The sequence below is a fragment of the Semicossyphus pulcher genome, unplaced genomic scaffold, assembly GCF_022749685.1.
Source record: "Semicossyphus pulcher isolate SPU_LCO1_2020_fin unplaced genomic scaffold, fSemPul1.0.p SCAF_5, whole genome shotgun sequence".
Lineage (NCBI taxonomy): Eukaryota > Metazoa > Chordata > Actinopteri > Labriformes > Labridae > Semicossyphus > Semicossyphus pulcher.
Window position 1 is genome coordinate 607,807 of NW_027211726.1, and position 10,950 is coordinate 618,756.

The window sequence follows — 10,950 nt, forward strand, 5'->3', positions numbered from 1 at the left end:
GTGAGCCCTGCTGCTCGTCTCAAGTGTTCAGGTGAGCCCTGCTCCTCGTCTTACAGGTTGACAGGACGATGGCGTCTCCTGCAGGTGTTCACCTGAGAGCTGCTCCTCCTGCTGTGTTTCAGTCTGTTCTCTTTACTCTGCTTCAAATCCTGCAGGCAAAAAACTACACGATGAGTTCAGGTGTTTCTGGACGATTTAAAGTAAACACTACACGATGAGTTCAGGTGTTTCTGGACATTTTAAAGTAAACACTACACGATGAGTTCAGGTGTTTCTGGACGATTTAAAGTAAACACTACACGATGAGTTCAGGTGTTTCTGGACATTTTAAAGTAAACACTACACGATGAGTTCAGGTGTTTCTGGACATTTTAAAGTAAACACTACACGATGACTTCAGGTGTTTCTGGACATTTTAAAGTAAACACTACATGATGAGTTCAGGTGTTTCTGGACATTTTAAAGTAAAAACTACACGATGAGTTCAGGTGTTTCTGGACATTTTAAAGTAAACACTACACGATGAGTTCAGGTGTTTCTGGACATTTTAAAGTAAACACTACACGATGAGTTCAGGTGTTTCTGGACATTTTAAAGTAAACACTACACGATGAGTTCAGGTGTTTCTGGACATTTTAAAGTAAACACTACACGATGAGTTCAGGTGTTTCTGGACATTTTAAAGTAAACACTACATGATGAGTTCAGGTGTTTCTGGACATTTTAAAGTAAACACTACACGATGAGTTCAGGTGTTTCTGGACATTTTAAAGTAAACACTACACGATGAGTTCAGGTGTTTCTGGACATTTTAAAGTAAACACTACACGATGAGTTCAGGTGTTTCTGGACATTTTAAAGTAAACACTACACGATGAGTTCAGGTGTTTCTGGACGTTTTAAAGAGAAACAGGAAACACTTAAAAACACAACCTCTTTCCTTTCAGATTTTTTTAATTCAAAACCCCTCAGTATTTTCATTACACCACAAAGAGTCAAACACAGTGTTTTCCCCACAGACAGGATGATGGAGGGAAAGTAACAGCTGGGGTCAAAGGTCAAAGACGCGGGTCAACTATCACCTCGCTGCAGAAAAACAAAAACATCTGTAAAATTATTTTATTCTTTAAAAACAATAAAAACAAAACCTGAAACTGAGCTGAAAGTCTATTTACAGTATTGCCTTAAAAACCAGTTAGAAGTGACCTCAGCAGGTCTGACAGGCGTGACCTTTGACCTTTTACACTCTTAAAAACAACACGCCCCTTTAACAACGTGGCGTCTCAACACGAGGCTGCGATCACTCAGAGGTTTCTCTGTTGCATATCACTGGCCTCTCACAGCAACACACTCATGGAATCATCTCTGACGGGAATCGAACCTAAAACACGACTGACGCACGACCGCTACGCTCCTGTCAGAATAAAGGTTTCAGTTTTTTATAAGGACTTGTAAATTTCATCGACAGCAGAGCCTGAAAACCTCCCATCTGACTGCAGCCTCGATCTTTTTCCCACGATCCTTTGCGCATGCTGTGACACAGGAAGCTGTGTAGGTGGTTGGTCATTTTTAAGAGTGTAAATGAGAGAGAAGCTAAAAGTTTACAGCAGTTTAAAAGTCAGAGCTGTACAGATTGTGCTGCAGCAGGACGAGAAACACGACCGGTCAGGAGATAAAGAACTACGCTTTTATTTTCCTAATGTTTCGGACACTTCCTGTCAGTGTGATGATCATTAAGAGAACTTTATTATCTTTAATTTATCACCTCGTTTAATCGTTTCTTTCCTGTCCGGTCGGTCTGGTCCTGTTTCAGCCAGAGGAAGTAAAAAGTTTCTGCTCGCGCGGCTGAAGAATCCAACGCAGAGCAGTGACACCTGAATCAGACGTGACAGGTGTGTTTCAGGCTCCGCCTCCATCATACACCGACATGCCTCTGATGTATCCCATAATTCACTGCACACCTATGATGATGCATTTAGGTGCTCTCTGCCAGAAGCATGTCACAGGTGTAAATAAAGCATCATGTGACTGACAGAGCGGCCTGTGATTGGACAGTTTGGTCTGATGAGGTCATTTATTTTATTTTCACTTCATCTGATCAGATTCTGACCTCTCTCATTGGAATCATTGATTCACACCAGCTCTCTGTTCCTGAGACGAGGAGCACCTGAACGCACCACAGGTAAACGGTTTCCTTATAAGGAGCTGCAGGTTGAGTTGGAGGATGAGGTCATTTGGAGGAGGCGGAGCCTGAAGGCTGACACACTGTGGTCTGAGGGGACGGGCAGTTTGAGGACGAGCCGCTCGCTTTCACATCAAACTAAAAACAGCTGTTCAGGGACAAAAACAACACTCAGACTAAGATTTGCTCCCACCCGCCCCCGAATCTTCCCTGGAAACCCCCTACAATAAATCACACACACACTGGGAATATCATCATCATGTCTACAGCAGGTGGGAGGGCGGAGACAGCAGAGTCATGTGATCACTACTCATCCGGATCAGGGACTAAAGGTCCAAACGTGACGGGGAGCGGAGGTCCTGAAACCCTGACGGTCCTGTTAGAGTCCAGAGTCCGATATGGCTGCAGAACCGGGGAACTGATTCTTTAAAGGTGTGATCTGATTGGACGAGGACTGTCGGCCCGTTCTGAACGGGTCAGAGTGATATGATGAAGGCTGAGGGACCGGCCGGCTCTGTTCTGCAGAGCGGTCTCCGGGCTGTGGGAGCTCCTGTGGGAGGTTTCTGCTTCGGTTGCAGGTGGAACTCGTGTGTCGTCTCAGAAGGGATCAAGACTCCCGGCAGACTCTTCAGAGAGATTAAAGGGAAAGTCTGCAGGTGCGAGACGGCAGGTCCAGTTCAAAGAGAGAAAACCATTAAAGACCAGCTCAGACCAGAAGACCAGAAACCTCCGAGCGGCTGCTTTAAACTGATCTCAGACCAGGTTTAGTGTTGACACGATGAGTCCAAGACGGATCAAACATCCTGATTCCAACAGGAGAGCAGGCGTGACGGTTCGGAGCTGTCACTCACCGGACTGAGACTTAGAGGGTCTCCGTCTCAGGTGGACTCTGGTGGTTCATTTTTGGTCTGAAGCTGATCTGAGATTTAAAACTAAACACAGTTGAATGATCTGCTGATCAGCTCTAACAGCCTGCATGTTAACCAGATCTTGATCTCCAGTTTAACAGGCGCGTCAGGGATCAACACACGGAGGCAGGAGTCTTGTGGTCTGAGCTGGACTTCAGGAAGTGTGTTCCAGAGTGAGCGTTCGTCCCTGAAGCACAGAAACACCTGACGCATTCTTCTGAGCCGTTTGATACGAGCTGCAGGGAGAGCCGACTGCTGAGTCTGGTCCGATGGAGGAAATGACATCACAATGAGTTCTGGGTTTCACACCTTTGTGCTAACAGGAAGTCAGTCCACAGCAGGGAGGAAGTTTGGATTTGTTTAGGCTGGTAAATCAGAGACGTTTGGACCGGGACCAGAGTCCCGGGCCAGGGGCGGGATGAGGGGTGGGATGAGGGGAGGAGACGGAGACACAGTTTGATCCTGACGCAGGTTTAAAGGGAGGCGTGTCCTGATAAATCTTTCTAAAATAAAGCGGTGAGGTTCTCTACTGAAACTATCGATCTCACTGTTCCTGTTGCTGCGGCCCTGATTGATCGTGTAGTTTGTTGTTGTCTGGCGGAGGTCGGGTCCGGAGGAGGACGGAGACGGACAGAAACAGGACAGGACGACACACAGACGACCGGCGGCCGGGCGACTAGTCGTCTTCGTCATCATCGTCATCCTCCCCTTCGTCGTCCACATCCCGCTTCCTCTTCTGTCCCTGAACGCCCGCCTGATCCTCTGCACGGAGAGAGAGAGAACCGACCAATCAGAGGAGACCACAGGATATCTACAGACAGAAAAACATCCCATGATGCTTCACTCACCTTCTTCTTCCTCTTCTGCATAGTCGTCTTCATCCTCGTCATCGTCCTGAGATGGAGCACAACGACCAAAGGAGGAGAAGAAGTAGAAGAAGGATGAGGAGGAGGAGGAGGAGGAGGAGGAGAACAAGAACAAGGATGAGGAGGAGGATGAGGAGGAGGAGGAGAAGAAGAACAAGGAGGAGGAGGAGGAGGAGGAGAAGAAGAACAAGGAGGAGGAGGAGGAGGAGGAGAAGAAGAACAAGGAGGAGGAGGAGGAGGAGGAGAAGAAGAACAAGGAGGAGGAGGAGGAGGAGAAGAAGAACAAGGAGGAGGAGGAGGAGGAGAAGAAGAACAAGGAGGAGGAGGAGAAGGAGGAGGAGAAGGAGGAGGAGGAGGAGGAGAAGAAGAACAAGGATGAGGAGGAGGAGGAGGAGGAGGAGGAGGAGGAGAAGAAGAACAAGGATGAGGAGGAGGAGGAGGAGGAGGAGGAGGAGGAGGAGAAGAAGAACAAGGATGAGGAGGAGGAGGAGGAGGAGGAGAAGAAGAACAAGGAGAAGGAGGAGGAGGAGGAGGAGGAGAAGAAGAACAAGGAGGAGGAGAAGGAGGAGGAGGAGGAGGAGGAGGAGGAGGAGGAGGAGAAGAAGAACAAGGATGAGGAGGAGGAGGAGGAGGAGGAGGAGGAGAAGAAGAACAAGGATGAGGAGGAGGAGGAGGAGAAGAACAAGGATGAGGAGGAGGAGGAGGAGAAGAACAAGGATGAGGAGGAGGAGGAGGAGAAGAACAAGGATGAGGAGGAGGAGGAGGAGGAGGAGAAGAAGAACAAGGATGAGGAGGAGGAGGAGAAGAAGAACAAGGATGAGGAGGAGGAGGAGAAGGAGGAGAAGAAGAACAAGGATGAGGAGGAGGAGGAGAAGAAGAACAAGGATGAGGAGGAGGAGGAGAAGAAGAACAAGGAGGAGGAGAAGGAGGAGGAGGAGGAGGAGAAGAAGAACAAGGAGGAGGAGGAGGAGGAGGAGGAGGAGGAGGAGGAGGAGGAGGAGGAGGATGAGGAGGAGGAGGAGGAGAAGAAGAACAAGGAGGAGGAGAAGGAGGAGGAGGAGGAGGAGGAGAAGAAGAACAAGGAGGAGGAGGAGGAGGAGGAGGAGGAGGAGGAGGAGAAGAAGAACAAGGATGAGGAGGAGGAGGAGAAGAAGAACAAGGAGAAGGAGGAGGAGGAGGAGGAGGAGGAGGAGAAGAAGAACAAGGAGAAGGAGGAGGAGGAGGAGGAGGAGAAGAAGAACAAGAAGGAGGAGGAGGAGGAGGAGAAGAAGAACAAGAAGGAGGAGGAGGAGGAGGAGGAGAAGAAGAACAAGGATGAGGAGGAGGAGGAGAAGAAGAACAAAAAGGAGGAGGAGAAGAAGAACAAGGATGAGGAGGAGGAGGAGGAGGAGGAGAAGAAGAACAAGAAGGAGGAGGAGGAGGAGAAGAAGAACAAGGAGGAGGAGGAGGAGGAGAAGAAGAACAAGGAGGAGGAGGAGGAGGAGGAGAAGGAGGAGGAAGTTTTGGTTCAGTTCCACAACAGAGTGACAGTCAATACTTTCAAAATAAATGACACAGAACTCTACAAGGTGACAGTATGTACTTTCAAAATAAAACAAAGCTAATAGGAGCATCTAGTCTGTGATTGGACGACACTAATGAAGCTCTAAATGACATCATCACGTCTACGTCACAGTGACCAGGCTGACCTCCATCAGACCGACTCTTTTGGCTGCACACAAAACTAAAAACATTATTTTATTAATTATTAATTATTATCATTAATTATTATTTGAAGTGTCATGAGTCAATCATCCTCTAATCAGTGATGTTTAAGCGTGTGGACGTTTTGCTTTGAACAAAGAAAAGAGACTACTGAACACCATGTGCAGTTTTTTCTCTTCTTTAACTTGTCCTCAGAGGCGGCCATTTTGGTGCTGAACCTGGTCAAGAACACGGTCACACCTGATGACACACCTGCGGTCGATCCCTGATACCGGCTCAGGTCAGCCCAGGCAGAGAAACTGTAACTTGTCATTCATCTCTCCCTCCACATTTACAGAATGATAGATGTGGGGGCGGAGCTGTAGCTGCTCCGCCCCCACAGGGCTGCACTGTACCTGCTGTCAGTGTACATCTACCCGTGTGATTGACTTTGGATAAACCTGGAGCACGATCACTGCTCGTAAGAAGTTAAAACTATGACTCCTGTGTCTCTGCCTGGCTGAGCACAGGTGCATGATGGGAAGGTGAGGCCTGTGCCTGAGCCGGCTGTGGATCGACCTGCAGGCCGAAGCCTGAGTTGCCCACCTGATCTGCACGGTTCACCTGAAAGCTGAGCCCCACCTCTCCTCCCTCTGAGCCGTCCTCATCCTCCTCTTCATCGTCCTCCTCGTCGTAGTCTCCGGTCGGCCCCGCCCCGTCCTCGCCGTCCTCGTCTGTGAAAGGAGACCACGTTCAGACGGTCCAGGAGGGGGAGCAGCTGGGGTTATACAGGTAAACACACGTTCTGCACTCACCATCGTCGTCGGCCTCGGAGTCGGGCGCCTCGTTGTCCTCCTGGTCGAAGCCGTCCAGGTAGGTGACCTGAGGCAGCAGCTCGAACACGCTCTCCCTGTAGTCCTCCAGAGACGTGATCTCACAGTTGAACAGGTCCAGACTCTGCAGGCTCTTCAGGTTTTGCTGCCGCAGGAAACACAGTGTTAGCATGCTAGCAGGAAACATTTTGTTAGCACGTTAGCAGGAAACACAGTGTTAGCATGTTAGCAGGAGAAGGAGTGTTAGCATGTTAGCAAGAAGCAACATGTGAACAGGAAATATTGTATTATCAAGAAAAACGGTGTTTGTGTGTAACTGATCTTCATCTGTGTTAGCAAGATACATAGTGTTAGCATGTTAGCAACAGGAAACATCCTGTTGGACCTGGCATGTGAAACCTCATGTGAGTGTTAGCAGGAAACATTGTGTGTGTGTGTGTGTGTGTGTGTGTGTGTGTGTGTGTGTGTGTGTGTGTCTCACCAGCGCCTCCACGTTGCTCAGCTCTTTGATCTTGTTCCCGCTCAGGTTGAGGTAGGTCAGGTTGGGACATTTCTCTGACAGCGTCTCCAGAGAGCCGGACAGGTTGTTGTCGCTCAGCTCCAGCTGGAAACAGAACAACGAGCAGACGTGTGAGGGAGGTTCTGCAGCGTCTGTAGCCGTCTTTATTATAACATGTGGAACTTTCTGCTCTGCTCTATTTGTGTCTCGTCTGTATGTTCACACCTGACTCAGGTAGGGCTCTGAGAAGGAGGAACCTTTAGACTTAAATGACACCTCCTCCCCTTTGATGTTCCGTATGTATGGAGGGTTCAGTCTGATACTCCAGCATGTCAATTATATTCTAGATGGCAGCCATCTTTTTTTTGGGAAGACCAAACATGTTTGTCACGTTTGTGTGTGTGTGTGTGTGTGTGTTACCTTGCGTAGTTTAGGCAGAGAGGGCAGTTTAGCCAGCGAGCTCAGACCCACGTTGACCATACTGAGGAACTCGAGCTCCGTGAAAGCGTCCGTCAGACCCTCGACCTCCCCGTCTGCAGAGCGACTGTTGTCCACCACCAGCTCTGCGATCTGACACACAGGCAGGCAGGGAGACAGGCAGAGAGACAATCACACAGACAGAAGAAGAAGTGATCAGTTTATTTAATTAGAGTTCGTGTAAACTGCATATTGACGTTATATTTGAGTGCCTCCTGCAGGATCACTGGGAGCTCTCCTGTCTACTTGTGTAACGACATTAAAGTCGACCTTGACCTACATGAGCCTACAGCTGCAGTTCCTCTGACGTCCACTAGAGGCTGCTGATGAGCAGAGCTGACTGCATAGAGGTCAGAGCTGTTCATCTGTTAATCGATCATGTTATTGATGATCAGCAAATATTCGGACTGACTGATGTCAGATGTCTCATCTGGATTTATGTTTAAAAACAGGGAATCATATAAAGACTGTTTGTTTTGAAGGGTTTATGTTTTTAAATCAGTGGATATATATTCATCAGATATCAGCATCAGAATCGACCTCCGGTATCGGCCCAACTTCACTCAAACATGCTCATTTTAACTCACCAGAGCACCGGGTGACTTTGTGATGCTCCTCGTCTTAAAGCGATAAAGTGAAACTAAATCAGTTTATGATCATCAGATGAAGAACCAGAGAATATTCTGTTAGTCAAAGGGCCGGTCGTCTTTTTAATCTCTCTACATGAGTGTTGTTTCCGCGTGTTTCTACACCGGTACACGCACACGTCTTCACTGACACATGTACGTTGCTCTGTGCAGTACATACACGCTTGTGTTTCTGACACGTCATTGTGTATCTGAGCTTTCACAGGCAGCATAAGTGGATGTGTGTTTGTTAGTTTACGACGGGTGCTTTGGTGCACACCTGTGTACATGTATATAAAGATGCTGTGTGGATACTGGAGGTGATTCATGTTGGGTCTCTCTAAACAATATAACAAGAGTACGGTCTGGACCTGCTCTGTTTGTAAAGTGTCTGAGATGACTTTGGTTATGATATAAAACAGTGAAGGTGGTGGGCAGGTCTGTGGGTGGGACGTTTGGAGAACAGGTAGTTAAAACACAACATGATATAATACAGTCATTCATCAAGCTTATACGGTTTATTCAGGTGATCTGATGCACCCACCTGTGGAGGTACCTGAGCTAAATCACATAGAATCTGTTCAAACAGTAAAACAGTCTCAGAGCGAGTTTGTGTTTGTTTCAGCTCTGATGAAGATACCAGAACAAATACGATCATACTCAGCTCTATAGATGATTACAACAATACGGAGAGCGTTGGTGTGACACGGCAGCTTGTGGAGGACTTTGTTCACACTGGTGGCTGCTTTTATTTCCCAGAGTTCCTCTGGTTCCTCAGATTATATAACCAGGGACTCAGAGCCTCAGCCCGCAGGCCAACAGGCATCAATGAAGACCACTACACCGTGTGCGTGTGTGCGCGTGCGCGCTGGGGCTTTAACCTACTATAATCTACATGCATGTGTGTGAGTTTGTGTGTGCGCGCGCGCGAGCGGTGGGGGTTGTCTTCTGTGAGCTTCCACACACACCATCTGCCGGCATCCCCCAATTCATAAAACATGACACCCGCAGATCGTCTGCTGGATCAGTTTGGAGCTGAAGTGAATTAATAGTGAATGGTGAGCTCACAGTGTGTATTAGTGTGTTATTTAAATGGAGCTGTACGGTTGGCAGTCCGGTTATATAACTTAATCACACACACACACACACACACACACGGAGCACCGACTCTGCTTTATAAAGAGAGACGACACAATCCGAGTAACAGCGCGTTCACACTAACACTCTGTTTTAATCTATTTAAACTGCATCTGTAAATTTTATTTATTCTACTACAAACCGACGGCTCATCACACGGCTCATCTAAACACAGTAATCTGTTTCCCTTTAAAGCCTCGTCGAGTAACGCCATTTTGATTCGTTACGACGCTGTTATTCAAACAGCAACACTCCTCGTTACACGGTAATCACAGTGCACTAACGCCCCGCGGTGTAACGCAGTATTTGTAGCTTCTTTAACGATCACAGACAAGAAACATTCGTCGATATCACGATCATTTTCCGTCGAAACAGCCGTTAATCCGCTTCCTGTAACGTTAAGCGGGTAACGCGTTACTGTCGAGCACGAGCTGCCCACTCAAAATGTCTCTGTGACCGACCCGCGTCCGCCACCGAGTACGGCCGCGCAGAAACGTTAAAAATACCTTTGAATAGCCACAAATTTTACTTCTTATCCGTTTTTAACGACGAAAACTGTTCATTTATTGTCCAAAAGTGCGTTTTTCCGTCGAAGTTTAAGCCGCTCACTACTTAAGATGTCCGCTCGTAGAGAACGACGAAGCACCAACCAGCGTCGTTGTTGTGCAGGTTGACACGCAGTGTTTTTTCCGGGACGAAAGCCCGCGGTGAGCTCCGAAAACAACCCGGTACACCCGCATAAACAACCGATATTATCACAGAACTACTGTCTGCATGCTACGTTTAATCTAATCTGTATATGTCGTAATTTCTGTTCAACTTCCTCCGAGCGGCCGGTGACTGATTAAAAGTTAAAGGTGCACCTCGTTGGTCCGTGAATTATGTTCACGGTTGAACGGGATGGTAAGGAAACTGTTGTGGGGTCATTAACGTCCCGGTAGGATAAGAACCGCACACTATACAGTACTGTATAATGCGTTTGACGGTGTAATTTGTGCCCGTGGAGCCTCCCGAAGAGACGGGGTTCAACGGAGAGGAGCAGGGGGCGGGTGGACGGAGGGAGCCGCTGAGATGCTTCCACATCCATCGGCAGGCGGTATCTGATCAAACCATTTCTCGATCGATTAGAGCTTTAACGGATTGAATGTGTGAAAGCAAACCTGCAGCTCGGTGTTATCGTTAAGCGGTCTCCATGTGATGAGTGGTGGGGAGCAGCCAGGCTCCGGTCGCACATCACCTCGCGGGCTATTTCAAGCAACAATTAAGCTGTTATTAAAATAAAGAGGCTCACCTCCGTCGGGCTCCTGTTCCGCAGCTCTAAGGTGATCCTCTTCTTCATGTCCATTCTGCAGTATTCAGTTTGTGGTGCTTTAAAGCGGGCGGTGAACAGTTGAGAAACTCCCGGGGATCAGAGCCGTAGCTGCTCTCCTCTGATGGCCACAGTTTGCCTACTGATCCTCCATGATACCTCGCGCCCTGCCCCCTCCCTTTCAGCCCCGCCCCCACGCCACACAGGGTTGGCCGCGTGCCTCTCTACAACCGCTGATTGGACGATTAGCCCGTCAATCAGGACTGATCGGCCGTAATCCACGAGCTGGGCGGTAATATCCCAAAAGCCACTGACAGCCTGTGACAGCCTCATGGGAGCTGTAGTTGTCCAATATCATGATGATCATCGTTAATTCGTCGTAAAAACAACAAATTTATTATCCTCACTGTCTAGTAAAGCAGCAAAAAGA

The 10,950-nt window shown here is 48.2% G+C and overlaps 1 protein-coding gene across 3 annotated transcripts; it reads right to left on the minus strand.

Annotated features, from left to right (window-relative positions):
• Window positions 1–918: 918 nt before the first annotated feature.
• Window positions 919–10,654, minus strand: anp32e (acidic (leucine-rich) nuclear phosphoprotein 32 family, member E). 3 transcript variants are annotated; one of them, XM_069681960.1, is made up of 7 exons: window positions 10,503–10,654; window positions 7,392–7,541; window positions 6,954–7,076; window positions 6,455–6,617; window positions 6,282–6,373; window positions 3,939–3,984; window positions 919–3,852 (listed from the first exon to the last, which is right to left on the minus strand). In XM_069681960.1, the coding sequence occupies exons 1-7, from the start codon at window positions 10,554–10,556 to the stop codon at window positions 3,767–3,769; spliced, it is 714 nt and encodes a 237-aa protein (XP_069538061.1). In that variant the 5' UTR covers window positions 10,557–10,654; the 3' UTR covers window positions 919–3,766. The 3 variants fall into 3 exon arrangements, with proteins under 3 accessions (XP_069538061.1, XP_069538060.1, XP_069538059.1); XM_069681959.1 differs by having other exon boundaries at window positions 6,264–6,373; XM_069681958.1 differs by having other exon boundaries at window positions 6,246–6,373.
• Between the last annotated feature and the right edge of the window lie 296 nt (window positions 10,655–10,950).